At 41.4% G+C, this 15,000-nt stretch overlaps 2 protein-coding genes across 2 annotated transcripts in view; one reads left to right on the plus strand and one right to left on the minus strand.

Annotated features, from left to right (window-relative positions):
- Window positions 1-8,475: 8,475 nt before the first annotated feature.
- LOC138046353 (golgin subfamily A member 6-like protein 7) overlaps window positions 8,476-15,000 on the plus strand; it is a 105,417-nt gene continuing 98,892 nt past the window's right edge. The window contains exon 1 of the mRNA XM_068893024.1: window positions 8,476-8,534. The gene's annotated coding sequence lies outside the window, so the exon portion shown is untranslated. The remainder of the gene's footprint in view (window positions 8,535-15,000) is intronic.
- Window positions 12,315-12,983, minus strand: LOC138055978 (uncharacterized). Its single transcript, XM_068901839.1, has one exon. The coding sequence runs from the start codon at window positions 12,981-12,983 to the stop codon at window positions 12,315-12,317; it is 669 nt and encodes a 222-aa protein (XP_068757940.1).

The raw sequence follows: 15,000 nt of genomic DNA on the forward strand, positions 1-15,000 counted from the left end.
TTTTGAAGGGCTGCTAGTTGTGAAGGTCATTATGGATGACTTACTCATACATGATCGCAATACCGCAGAAAATGACACGCGGTTGAGGGCTGTTTTGCAGCGTTCCCGAGACAGTAATCTTCCATTGAAGAAGTCAAAGTGTCATATCCAGCAGAACGAAGTGAAGATCCATGGCCATGTGTTCTCCAAGGATGGTTTGAGGACAGACCCGGAAAAGGTCAGAGCTATAGTCGAGATGCCCAGACCGACAGACAAGGCTGGTGTCCAAAGGCTGTTGGGGATAGTCAACTATCTCAGTAAGTTTATTCCATACCTGGCAGACCTCACCACAAGGATGAGACAGTTACTACATCAAGGTGGTCTAAGGCATTGGGAAAAACAGCAGGAAACCAGTTTCACAGCTATCAAAGAATAGCTTATCCTTGCTCCATTGTTAGGATATTATGATGCACAGAAAGCGTTGACGTTGGAAGTGGACGCTAGTTCAACCGGTCTTGGTGCTGTATTGATTCAGGGAAACCAACCAGTAACCTATGCCTCAAAGGCTCTTACACCCACGCAGCAAAAGTATGCTCAGATCGAAAAAGAACTTTTGGCTGTGCATGGTATTTGGTTGGGCCAAATTTGCAGAGTATATTGTGGGCCGTGATGTTACAGTTGAATCGGATCATAAGCCTTTGGAGGTCATTATGAAGAAGCCTCTACACGTAGCACCCTTGCGCCGGCAACGGATGCTGGTCCAGCTCCAACGCTTTCCAGGAATCACTGTAGTGTACAACCGTGGGGAAAGCCCACACTTAGCGGATGCTCTATCATTAGCCAATTTAAAAGAGTACCTGACAAATACTGAGCAGTTAGACATCAACTTAGTAGAGCATGTTATCTCAGACCAACAGTTGGCCAAGTTCGTTGAAGCAACCAAAGAAGATGAGATCCTGTCGGAACTTCAACAAGTAATATTGTCTGGTTGGCCAGATTCCAGCGGTCAAGTCCCCCTCAATGCACAGGAATTCTGGAATTACAGAGAATTATCGATAGCACATGGGCTTATCGTAAAGGCACAAAGATCATTGTCCCTTGCAGTTTGAGAGGGGAGATGGTTGAGAAACCTCATGAGGGACACCTTGGAATCAACAAGACAATAGCGAGAGCACGTGAAGTATTATTCTGTCCTGGGATGACAGTGGATCTGACAGAGAAGATTAAGAACTGTCAAGTATGTTTAGAAAATAGACCAAGTGAGCAGCCTGAACCACTGCGGTCACACGAGATCCCACCATTACCCTGGGCTAAGGATGGCACAGACATCCTACACAAGAATAGTCGAAAAGACCTTGTTACTATTGATTATTACTCCAAGTGGCCAGAACTAACTTTACCTCCTTCCATGACCAGCACTGGGGTAATTACTGCAATCAGATCTCAGTTCGCAAGCTATGGTATGCCCTCATTGATAGTTTCGGACAATGGTCCATGTTACAGTTCTGCAGAGTTTAAAAAGTTTTCAGAGGACTGGGGTTTTCATCATGTCACGACGAGTCCAGGGTACCCCCAGTCAAATGGTCAGTGGGAAAGAACGGTCCAAACAGTTAAGTCAATGCTTGAGAAAGCTGAAGACCCATAGAAAGCCCTCTTTTCATATCAGAATACTCGTTTGGAGGAAGTCAACTTGTCACCCTCGCAAATGCTAATGGGAAGGCGTTTAATAACCCAAATTCCAATGACCAGAGAAATGTCAAAGCCCAAACTGTATGATCCTGAAGAAGTCTTGCCTAAGCTAAAAGAAAGACAAAGAAAGCAGAAGGTGCGGCATGACAAAGCAGCGAAGGAACTCCCACCACTGTTGAATGGCGAGCCTTCCGAAGCCTTCCAAAGTTACAGAGATTCTTCCGTCACCTAGATCCTACAAGGTCGAAACAGAGCGGGGAGAGTACCGAAGAAATCGTCGCCATTTGCTAAGAATTGAAGAGCCCAAGGCATCAGAGTTTCCATGCACAGCCCCACCTGATGAAGACCTAACAGACACTAAAGTTGAGATGTCTGGTGCAGGAGCCTTGCAGAATCTTGGGTCAACACCAGTCAAAATGTCTACGGCTACTACCACACAGTTCGGTAGGACAGTTAGAGCACCTTCAAGGTTCAAAGACTATGTCAAGTTTTAGCTACAGTGGGAACAGTCTTGTGTTCAATTTAGAGACAGAAACACTACTCCAGTGGTCACATTGTCTGGAGTTTTGCATTACCACTGTTTGTTAATTCTGTAATTCTTTCAGTAGTAGTGTTTCCCTTCTTTCGCTAAAAAAAGAAGGGAGATGTAAAATCTGGTCAGCGGTTGCACCAAGCAAGTGGTGTGGGGAATAATGAAGTGTTCCGTACATCCGCCATCTTGCCATAACACTTGAAAGTCAAGTCGGACAAGGTTTAATGTTTGAACAAGACAAAAATGTAAAAAGCATTGTGATGACCATTGCCTCATTCTATTCAATATGTCTGATAAGGCCCTACTAACTAACACAGAAAACCCGCAAAAGCAAAAACAAAATCGTTTCCAACAGGGGCCGTTTCTTTGTTTTTTATGTAAATTAACCAAAAAATTAAAGGCCCTGGCGAAACTATCGAACAAAGTTGGATTCCACATGCAACATCGTTGGATGTAAATGCTGAAGTAGTGGCAAAACACTATCCAACATTGCTTCACGAAACTAATTCAAGTTCAACTTGGCGCTAAATCTATAAATTATAATGACGCTAACACTGAAACGAAAACCGCTCGTGGCGCTTGTGTTACTGGAGCTGTTTGAGAACGCAAATGTCGGATTCAAACGAGGAAAATAAAAAAAAAATTAAGAGAACGTGTAGAAAAGGGTATGTTCACTGTAAGACATATCTGCGTTTTGGAGATGAAGAGAATGAAGTCGGATCAATTTGCAGAAATTTTGAATGCTATTGAACCAGAAATCTTCAAACAGAGCGATAGTGATTGAGGGGACTGAAATTGTCCCAAAGACATGGCCTTGCTTCATACTTGCAGATCAAGGTTTCTGCCTGTTGAGTTCATCAACTTCCACGACGTCCCCTTGAACGTCCTTGTCCGCCTTCTTTGTTGCGAATAATGCTAGATATAGCTAGCAGCCTAGGCTTGAAAATAATATCCTGATTCGTGATTGGCTAGCAGCGCGAACGTGACTCGATTCGGGAGACAACTTTGTTGGAAGAGCGACCAAACACTACAACATTGTCGTGTCGAGCAGAATTGTTGGTGGCAATGTTTGATCAAAAGCAAACTCCATCCAACACGTGATCGAACAAAAAATGTTGGACGAACATCTTCCAACATTGGTGGCCAAACGGTCGAACAATCTTGGATCGAGCAAAGTTGGAGTGTTGAATCAAACTTTGTTCGATAGTTTGCCCGAGTCGGAAAATATCATAATACTCTTTGTTTGTCTCCCCAAATTTTGCATAAGCCGCACTGTTTCCTGTTTCTCTTGGGACTTACAATGGTCCCAAGAGAAAAGAAGAACAATGCTTATTCAACATTTTGGTGGAAAAAGAGTATTACGGTATTTTCCGCTTCGGCTAATAGCTAGACAAATTATCATGTAGTAAATCTTAACACTAATTTCTGAAGCAGGAGCCCTTGACTAGGAGCGCACAACTTCACTGTACATGTATTTTGTGGAACGGCGTTTTTATGTATCGAATTATTTTTAGATTGATTTTTTTTTCCGCGCAACAAGACCTTTCTAGTCTGGTGTGAGAGATCATTACCTGGATGGGATTAAGAACGGTCACTCCAGGGGGGCTTGCAATGAAGCCTGGAACCGAGTTTGCATGATCGCCCCAGTTAAGAAATTTGACCGAGTCACACTGATCACTGTTTTTTTCTTTAAAAAAACAAACAAACAGAAACTGTCGCGTAAAACGCCCAATAAACAAAACTTCGAAGGCTGAAATCCGTTTTCTTTAATCTGAACATTTCAACAACATGACAATTAACATACACGCACGAGGACAACTTTCATGTGACCCGAAATAGGCCCGCAATGCAAACTAAGACATAAAACAAAGTCAGTCGCGACATTCTCCCGCCAGTGTTCAGCTATCAGGTAGAACACCCTTCCAACAGTGCCAGCTTCGCGGCTGGTTTCTTGTATACCCCAGCTTTCGTTTTCACTTCACAAACGCGAACTGCGTCATCTTTCCCAGGAAGGAGCTTCATGACGCGAGCAAGGGGCCAATCTTGTCTCTGAGTCCTCTCATCTACGACCAGGACTAAATCTCCAACTCTGACATTGCGTGTGCTCTGATTCCACTTCTTCTTTCGAGCAATAAGGGTTGGTAGGTATTCGCGTTACCACCATGCACCTGGCCCAGACTTGATTCATGAGGACTTTTACTTGTATCCATCACTTCTTACTGGAAATTTCTTTTTCGGCAAAAACACCACAAGGTTACACAGGATTCGCACGAGATATAAGGAAGTGGTTCGGTGTAATGGCTTCCAAATCACTGCCACAGGAAGTAACTTCGGTAAGGGGTCTTCCATTAACAAGCGCCTCTGTTTCTGCAAATGCTGTTTTTAAGACTTCATCTGTAACCACTTGACCATGAAATACAACTTTGAGAGCTTTCTTGCATGATTGAACTAATCGCCCCCATATATCACCAAAGTAAGACGAACGTGGGGGGTTAAAGTGCCAATAAATCTGCTTCTGAGACAGGAAATCCACTAGTTGTGACTGGCTTCATTCCAGCAAACTTTGCTTGATCTCGCGGTCAGCTCCTACAAAATTGGTACCGTTATCGGAATATATGTCCAACGGTGGGCCCCGCCCCGCCACAAATCTTTTAAGAGCATTAATGAATGAGTCAGTTTCTAATGAACTTGCCAACTCAAGGTGTACAGCTCTTGTTACCAAACAGGTGAAAACACACCCATAACACTTCTCATGCTTGCGGGAATCCTTGACCGTTATAGGGCCAAAATAGTCTACCCCAACTTTAGTGAATGGTGGAGCCACTTGCAAACGGTCTTTTGGAAGGCTGGCCATTAAAGGGGGTTGCGGTTTGATTTGTCTTAGCTTGCACAGTGAATAATTGTGGAGGACTCTGCTCACAGTGGATCTGAAATGAGGGATCCAGTACATCAACCTCATTTCGTTTTGAATATGCCCTGTACCTTCATGGTTAAGCTTCTTACGACAATCCGAAATAAGAAGACGACTAAGGTGATGTTCTTGAGAGACAATAACTGGATGTTTGACATCGTACGCAATAGCTGCATCAGAAATTCTCCTTCCAACTCACAGGCAGCCCAAGCTTGGGTCACTGATGCAAGCCAAACCTTACTTAAGAACTGGTCTAAAAATAGTTTGATCTGTGAAAATGCCGTTACATATATGTAGACTCTGTCCGAAGCCATAACTAAAGCCGCTGTCACATGTTGAAAGGTTTAGCTGAAGGTTCTTGCAAACCGAGTTTCAGCAGCCGTTGCACGGAAAGCAGACTTCGCCATCCCTCAAAAGGAGGTTGGCCATTTCGTAACAATTACACGCCGCAATATCCCATCTTATATTACAAGCTTACCTCAGTAAAAAGAATGAAAACGAGAATTTATTGTTTCTCAGCTGAGCTAAGCTGATCTGCAGTAGCGAAGGACGAAGTATACTCGACAAGAAAAAGGAACGACTCTGCTTTAATCCGAACACACGCCTCTGCTAACAAACAAGCCGGGGAGCAATGTTAGGTTTGCTACGAGAAAGAAAGAAATACAGTAATATGAGTTAGGAGTTTAACTACGTAAAACTTAAACCAAAAAGACAATATTGAACAAATAACAAGGCTCACCGAACGTGTGCAACAAGACAGGAAAAAGGAGTACTCGTGTAGCTACATAACATGCACTCGGTTTAACACGACGAAAAAACGATTTAATAAAAATTCGGTCCTAATATACATGTACTAATTGCCCCCCTACAGGGGGATAACAAGAAAACTCCTAAGACACTTAACTACTTGTGCTCACTAATGAGGTAGTGTAACCTGAGTAAAAAGAATACGACCATAAAACTACTTTGCATTCAAGAACGGTCAGCTTTCAATAGTTTGCTGGGTACCACTACGTCAGTTCTATAAAAGATATGCCTTCTTAGAAGCTTATCTTGCTAGTCTAGTGGATATCGGAAACTTTATTGAGGAGCCGTCGATCCGAGTTGGACTGTCTGCTTCGCCTATTTTTAACCTTCTCTGGATGTTTAAAATGTTTGTTTCTCTAAAGTATATTTAAAATTTGAAGTAGATTGTAAGTCGTGTAAGTTGAATAGAAAGAGAAACCTCCGTTAGAGGGATGGCTAAGTGACGGTTAACCGTTACTGTGCTCTGCGTTTGTGCACCGTGTAACATAAAAGGTCGAAACTTGTTCGGGAACGTTGAAACTTGTTCCATGGCCTTGGCCGGCTTCGGATTGGCTTACCCAGCGTAGCGTAACAAGACTTCAAGAAGTGGTGTTAAACAGTGCAGCTCTTGTTTTTATCACCTATTCGATCGTTGTGACCTTTGCAGAAGTAGAAACCTGTCTCGAAACGGAAGTTCATAAAAGATTCATGAAACCGACCATGTTACACCATGCCGTGCCTCCTGAAACTTGTTTCGCTGTTGCATGAAAGTTTCAGCAAAAAACAATCGCTTTCGCGCCAAATAATTGGACGAGAAAGACTGAGCGAAAACAAGAAGTGTTGATTGTCATATTTCGACTTTTAGTGTATTATTTCTCAGCTGCGTTTCGACACATCTTGCTTGATATCCGAGATGTCTCTCTTTAGGTCGGAGGAAATGACACTTGCTCAACTGTTTATTCAGGCAGACGCCGTTTATTCTTATGTAAGCGAGCCTGGAGAGCTGGTAAGCAAGCTACTAGCCACTGTGCGGTTTTCCTTTAGGGTGTAGGACGCGCATGGTTAATGAATAATGAATAATGCATAATGAATAAAGAATAATGGGTAATGAATAACTGTGTTCGTCCAACCATGATCTGGTTTAGATATGTTGATGACACGTTCACCTTATTTCACAATAGGAACACCGCTGTTCAATTCGTTTCTTATCTCAATAGCCGACACATTCAATTCACCATTGAGTTTGAACAGGACCAGAAGATTCCTTGATTTCTTGATGTTCTCATCAAACGCCAACTTAACTACTCTTTTTCCACTTTCATCTACCGAAAGAAAACGTTCACTGGACTCTACACTCAATGGGATTCTTTTACACATCGAAAATACAAAATTAACCTCATCCGCACACTTACTTATCGTTGTCTGTGAATCTGTTACAGTCTGCTTTAGATGATCTCAAGAGGCATTTGTCACGCAATAGGTACCCCCGTGGTACAATTTCTTATAACACGAACGATGTAGTCAATAAACACCGAAACAAACCTAAGGATATTATTACAGTGCGCAAAAAAGAAATTTTCATTGTTTTACCTTATCTAGGTATTCAAAGTAAAATTGTCACTCAACAGCTTAAATCATGTATTTACAAGTTCTATGGTTGTTTTAATCCCAAGATTATTTTCAGAAACACTCGCCGAATTAAGTCTTTTTTCCCCTTTTTTCCCCCTGAGACAGACTCAGCCGCTCCCTTAGGTCTAAAGTAGTTTATAAGGCTAGCTGCTCGGATTGTGATGATTACTATATCGGGAAAACAAAACGTCGATTACAAGACAAGAAAACGGAACATTTCAGAGCGTAACAGCCATTCTTCTGCCATTGCTGATCATATGACCCAAACAGGCCACAGAATTAAATGAGATCACTTTGACATTTTAGCCACTGGACAGTCTGATATACATTGTAAAAGTAAGGAAACCTTGTTGATTCGCGAGTTAAAAGCAGCGCTTAATGAAAATGTTGGCAGTGAGAAACGTCTTCTCTACTTCCCTGCTAGCAGAGGTCTCTCACGGCGAGGCAAAAATGAGAGGAGGGACTGCTAGCAGGGAACTTCTCTACTAGCCATTTATATTTTTTCAAGCAGATTTAACTAGGTCTGTTTATTTTCATTGTCATTACTTTCCTTATTTGGTATTAGTCTCCATGTTTAAATTCAATTGTACTTTAGGTAACGGTTACTTCTGTGGATGTATGTTGGAGCATACGAAACGTCAAGTTCATAAAACGTTTTACAACATGCGTTATCTCGTTATGTTTATAACGGCAGTTTGTTTGTTATTTCTTTACCTGTATTGTCATACTTAACCACTCATTTGGGGTTAAGTCCCAGGGGGGGCTTTGTCTGTAAGGTCTGTCCGCAGGGTGGGGATTTTCATCGTTTTGATCATACGACATATACCCAGAGTGGGGAATTTGACATAGCCTTATGATGGCAATAAACCTTGTTCCCAGGGCTTTCTCCTCCCCAAGTAGTGAAGGAAAAGCCCTGGGAACGAGGTTGGAAATAAGCCCGCCATCTTGGAAAATATCCACGTGCGAGTGAACTTTCTGCGTTCGTGAGAGATGGCTGAACCTATAAAGGTGAGTGGTACATACGTTGCATTCTTGTTTTGTGCAGCAAAGTCTAAAGGGTATTATTTTGGCCACCTTTACTCGCCGCAGGGTGGAGGCTTTTGATACCTTTGGCCGTCATGTTGTCGCGGAGGTGGGGAATTTGACTGTGTGATTTTTGTGTGGGATTTCTGCAAGATTTCCGCACAAGTCCCTACTACATTATGCATACTCTCCTTTGTTTCAAGAAAACAATAGCGTAAACAGTACACATCCTTTGGGACTGTGGCGCTTTGTTCTTTCTTCGTAGAGTAGTCTATGTGGACTTAAAAGGAACCGGTCGAACTTCTGGCTGAAATACGGAAAATCGAACTTTTTTTCCTGCAATCTCGGCACTTTTCCTGCAATTTTACCCATTTTTCAATTTTAGAATAAGCGAAAGAAGTGGAGTTTCAAGCAATCGTTGTAATAGGATTCATATTCTCAAACATAACAAACAGACCAAATAAAAGTACTGTCATAACCAACAGCACAGGGGTGGGTAGGAAATTGGGCATGTAATCTCTCGGTATCCTGTAACTCGGTAGAATCACAATCAAACTTCGACTTACCGGTAAGTGTCGTTTAATTTTTAAATTCTACCTCATTACCATGCTGAGAGATTCCATGAGACTTCAAAGCAATGTGGACATGAAGAAACAACAACCTGCCAGTTAAATGGTAATGTGTAAGTGCTACATTTTACATACAGTGTAGCTCGGAGATAAGCAAACCAAAATATACGCAAAAAACGCATGTATGCAAAATGCGTATTTATGCGTAAAAAAATGCGGATGCGCGTCAAGACATACGCAAAAAGGCTCATTAGTATTTATGAGCTCTCCTATTGTCTTTTGTCACCTTGTCTTTGTTTACTCTCAGTCGTTTCTGGTGTGGTGATTGTGAAAATAATTTGCGTGTTTGCTGGACGGTGTGTCACTAAAAGAGCAAAAAATATCACCATATGCTTATTCCAATGGCGCAAAGTCCTTCTGGCTGGATATTTGGGTTAGGTTAGTGAAAGCGTTGAGAGCGATAATAAACAAACTGTGCGCCGTTGCATCCATTTAGTCGTAAACTAAAAAACACAACACGTACATGTAAGCAAAGGGCTCATCATTAGCGGTTTTGTGCAGAAATTCATCATTTAAGGCTGAGAATTTTGCAGCTTCAGTTGTTTTGTTGTAAATGCAGCAGCAAAGAATGATTTTTTTGGCATGGATTTTCAGCACAACAGTGAAGTCAAACACGGTTGGCAACACGTGATAAATAGGATTTTAATTCATGTAATAACCACATCTTCAGCTCTGTTATGAACGATTTTCTGATTTCAACGGGTACAATGCTTTCACTTCAGATGCAAAATTTTTCTTCAAAGGCTCAATGATGCGCTGATCACATTAATTTTTATTTGATTTTTCTGCAAGGAAAAGTATTGGGTTAATTGTGGGCACATGATTCAAACGGTGAAATACTCTCAGTTCAGAGAAAAAAAACTTTCTATGATGTGCCGATCACATTTATTTGATTTTTCTGCAAGGAAAAATTGGACTTTTTTGTATGCATTGGTAAAAGCTTATCATGAAATGACTGTAAATACTGCGTCTCAGCAAACACTGACAAAAATCATGTCTTCAGTTTTGCGGGGCATAATTTGCCAATTTAATTTCGCTCGTCTTTTGAGACCTTTTTTGTATGTAAAATGTATTAAGCTTTGTAATAATACCCTGTGGGTGTTTTCATCGACGGCATTTGCAGATCGAAATTGATAGAAATCAAAGCAACATACATGTACTTGCGTATGTAAATTTTTGACTCCTTTGGGAGTCACGCAATTTATTCTTTTGTCTCCCTAAACAATAACAGGAAAAGCAAAATTATGGTTATGAATACCAAAGGCACAAACGCGTATATGATACGCAATTTTAGACATGTCAAAAAAAATGCGTATAGGTGTATTCTGTGTGTTAATTTTGCATGTGCGTTGTTCGCTTATCTCCAAGGGGCACTGTAGATGACAAGACTGATCTTGCATAGCTTGAAACCTTAGCAATAGGTTTGTTGTAAAAGCAAGCAAAACAGCATTCAGATGACCAGCCTGCAATTTGGAGAATGTCATCAATATTTACATTAGCCCTGCTGCTGAAACAGATGCAGCTCTGGTACTGTGAGCTGAATATATGTTACAGTGTATATCAATACCAGCTAAAGCCAAAGTACATCGCACCCATCTAGTTACAGTACCCCTGCTTACAGGCTTATAAGGTTTAAAGGAAAAGGAAAGGAAAGGAACTTTATTTAAGTGTCTAGTCATTCTAGCGCTGGAGCGCTAATTGGGGACACTATAAAATGAAATTAACAATGAAAGTAAATCAAGTAATTTTTGGTTTTTGAGGAGAGGGGAAACCAGAGTACCCGGAGAAAACCACTCAGTGCAGAGTAGAGAACCAACAAACTCAACCCACATATGACGCTGAGTCTGGGAATCGAACACGGGCCACATTGGTGGGAGGCGAGTGCTCTCACCACTGCACCATCCCTGCACCCCCTTTTTGTCTCCGTTGAAGGTGATTTATAAAGCGTTCTGCAACCCTGCTACGGGGTCATTTGCGTGGATCGGTGCAGAGGATGCTGAGATTACAATGTATTTATCTCAATGATTTCAGATGGCATCCCAAGATAATAGCCTGGGCAGATCTGCTACTTGCCCTAGAGGGTGATACCGTTCATTTGTCTGCTCCCAAAAACCAAAGTAGCCATGATGTTGAATTGCAAAGGGACACCCCCTTTTTTGCAACCTCAGACGCCCCCATAGTGTTAGTGAAAGGAGGCTCCATTGACCACACTAACACCCAGATTATGAATGTCAGGTGGCGCTTTTTCCACTTTTGGCGTCAAATACCAGACGAGGAGCAGCAAGAATTAGTGCCTTGTGGTCATTGTTTTGCCCGATTTCTCCTGGAAAACACTGCAAATGGCGTTACTACTTAAATTACATACAGGCATCAAGTATTGTTTACATTTCTCACACACATTACTCGCCCCTAAAAACCCATTTTTCGATACTCTTTTGCACGTTAGTAGCCATTTCATCCTCGAAAGTTTTTCAATGCCATCCTTTCTTTGCTCTCAAATGCTAGCCTGAACCCACTGCAGTCACTAAGTACATTTTCTCACATTTCTCACCCCTTACCGAAAAATAACTTTCATAGTGTTTCATAGTTTTTATGGCAATAGGGGTGAGAAATGTTGGCGAAGTACGTAAACCCCCTTTTGGGGGGTTACAAAGGGGTGGAAATGATAGATAGCAATTAAGTGTTTTGATTTGCACATACAATCTTTCAAATCAACTCATTGTTTTTGCAGTACAATCATTTAAGTCAGTGAGAAATGTAGTGCGAGAAATGTACAGCCATTTTGAGTGTCACGCAATAGGAGATAAACACTCATTTACAATGACAAACGCGCCATGCATCAAATATCATTGTTGGTTAAACTTTTTTTTTTTGTGTTTTTTTTAAGTGTAAAAGTGGACAATGACATGATTTTAACGAGGTGTAACAGTGATATTTTTACTCCTTTTATTTGGGTTTTATGACTTCGGTGTCACGTAATAGATATCTCAGTCACAGACCATGTAAGGTTATTAACTTGTAGCGCTTTATTTATCGACAAATAGAGTACTTTTGTCTCATTTTTCTGTAAATGTGACACTTGAAAGTTGAAGGAAAAAAAGGGAAGTTATTGGTTTACTGGAGCTTTTTTTTGTCACTAATATTTGGCTCTATGGCCTTTACAGGTGAGGATTGCTTCTATCCTCTTACTCATGCTTAGAATGATGTTATCTATCATGGCTACTGGAATACTATCAAAAGCTGTAAACACACGCTGTTTGAATTCTTCGAAACATTCCTTTGTAATATTTTTAAGAGCTATTGCTTCCTCTAAAAAGCGTTTCACGAGGTGAAATACATTTTCTATACAGTCCACATCAGGTGAGCTAGCAGGGATCTCTAAAAGTTCAGCTTCTATACCCTCAAGAGTTTTTGCAGCAGCCTTGCTTCGTTGTGAGGGATCGTTGTCTATTACAAACAATCTTCTTCCATTCGCTTTCGGCCCTGCTTGTGCAAACACTAAGTTGAAATGCCTGCGTATGAAAAGGGTAAAGAATTCCCCACTCATTTTTTCCTCAGGAACTATCAGTATCACCCCTTTATCATAAGCGATAGCATCGAGGACATGCAAGCGCCTGCCACCTGCTAAGTTCTTTGAAGCCTTTGAAGTAAACTTAAGGCCTTCTCCCTTTCGTCGCCATACACGAGATTTATTGCAGGAAGCACTGCTCTGCGGGTTATATTTATGGATGAAAGAGACTCCATCAAGAAAAAATGCCACCTCATTTGTCCAGAACTCTGGATTTTGCTTTACTTTGCATTTCATTTTCCTAGCAAATCGTAACCGCACCTTTCGATTGTTTTCGCTCAACAGCCCCTTTTTTCTCGCTTGCAAGTACAGTAGCTATAGCCTTCCTCGTTCAGATAACGCGAAAATGTCCTTCTACTTACCATTTCAAGAGACAGCCCACTCTTTTCTACCACGTTTTTCACGGTTTTGTGAACATTACTGATTTGCATGTCTCTCAATGTGCGCAGTAGCTTTCGCACACTGCGACCACTTACTTTTCTTGGCCTCCCCCTCCTACTAGTTAGCTTACTTGACGAATTTTTGGTAACGCTGTTGGCCAATTTCTTCGCTGTGGACTCTCGCACACATATTCTGGCAGAGGAAGATTTCGAAATCCCACATTCATTTGCTATGTCACGATAACACGCACGTCCATACTTCCTTGCAAACAATACCAAAATAATGCTCTCTGCACAGCTGTAATCCTAGGAGCCATGACTTTCAATTCTTGTAACAGACGCAGCGCAAAAATGTGCAGCACTCAGTATACCTCACTGTAAGCAAGTATAACTGAATTTTTTTCTTTGAACCAAACATGCACATCACAGATGAAAAAAGAATGCGTTTAAACGTCGCTTTTTTGCCGCGCGCCCTCCTCCCCTTGGGGGGAAAATATAGAACAGTCAATTTACCCGCAACACGTCCAAAAGACATGTTCACATCTATATCTAAACATTTGAAATATGTCGTCATTGGTTGTAGACCTATAAATTGATTTCATACAAAAAAACTATTTCAGACATTCCTGGCCAAAAATAATGGGACTATTTGCTACATATATCTCAGAGTCTTTCTCTGCCCCCCCCCCCTCCCCCTCACAATGTTGTTACGCTCCTGTGTTTATGTACAGTCCGAAGGATCCCAGCAACTTTCAACATTGCGAGGGGGAGGGAGGGTTTCTGAAAATGACGATGAGAGCTTGAAAAAGGTTATGGCGACTGCTTGTAGATGTGTAAAACAAAAATGTACGGTGCCTGAGCCATTTTGTGTTCTGTCCCGTAACTTTTTGGCCAGGATTGTAGGTACTGTTTGGCAACTTTATCAATCGGCAGGGAGTTTTGGATTTGAAAGTCTCGTTCTGGTCTCTTAGCATGATGAATGCGGGTCGATTTGCGTAGCGTTCTATCTTGTTGCCGAGGTCGAGTGATTCGGCTAGTAGCTTTGCTTCGTTGTCGATGTCTTGCTTGATTGAAGGGTCTGACTTCTGGTGTGACTTTGTGATGTTTTGGTGAAGTAACTTCGTGTACTGGCTGCTTGGCATTTCATAGATGTTTGATGTTTTGTCGGCGAACACAAACATGTTGTCAGAAGACTGTATCTTCTTCGTGTCGGTTTTTAATTTCCTTTGGAAGTCGTTTGTATGGTCTTTGAATTTGATGTTCTTGATTAGATCGTACATGTCATTCTCAAAGTGTACGAGCAGGTCGTTCTGTTCTTCAGTAACTAACCGGAGTAGAGTGCTCAACCAGATGATCTAGGAGCGCAGCCATATATGTATATATATACCATAAATATATGGGCATACACAGGCCTGAATGGGTATGCAGGGGTACATGGTTTTTATGAATATTTGTTTAAAAATACAATATAATAAGGGATACACAAATACCTACAAAACTTCAAGATGGCGGCCAGTTAGTGAACTGCATCGTGTAACAAAAGGTATGTACATCGAAATACCTCGTCATGTTGATGAAGTATTAAATTTGACCAATAAATTACTTTTTAGGGGTACTCCATGGAGTAGGGCTCCACATTTTGTCCTCTCCCCTGACAGCCGGCTGCCAAATGAGTTACTCGTGATAGCGCAACATAAGCACTGGAGCAAAGATGGTTCAAACAGCATACTGTGTCAAGTTAAGAATTATGTCGTTCTTTAGCGAAATTTCAAAATTTCCCAAGTTTGTTTCACTTGCTGGTTTTGTGTCTTTATAATTCGTATGCAAACGATGAGCGTTCAGATAATCAAGAGACTTTATTTCTCCACTAATCA

The sequence above is a fragment of the Montipora capricornis genome, chromosome 1 (assembly GCF_036669925.1).
Source record: "Montipora capricornis isolate CH-2021 chromosome 1, ASM3666992v2, whole genome shotgun sequence".
Taxonomy (NCBI): domain Eukaryota; kingdom Metazoa; phylum Cnidaria; class Anthozoa; order Scleractinia; family Acroporidae; genus Montipora; species Montipora capricornis.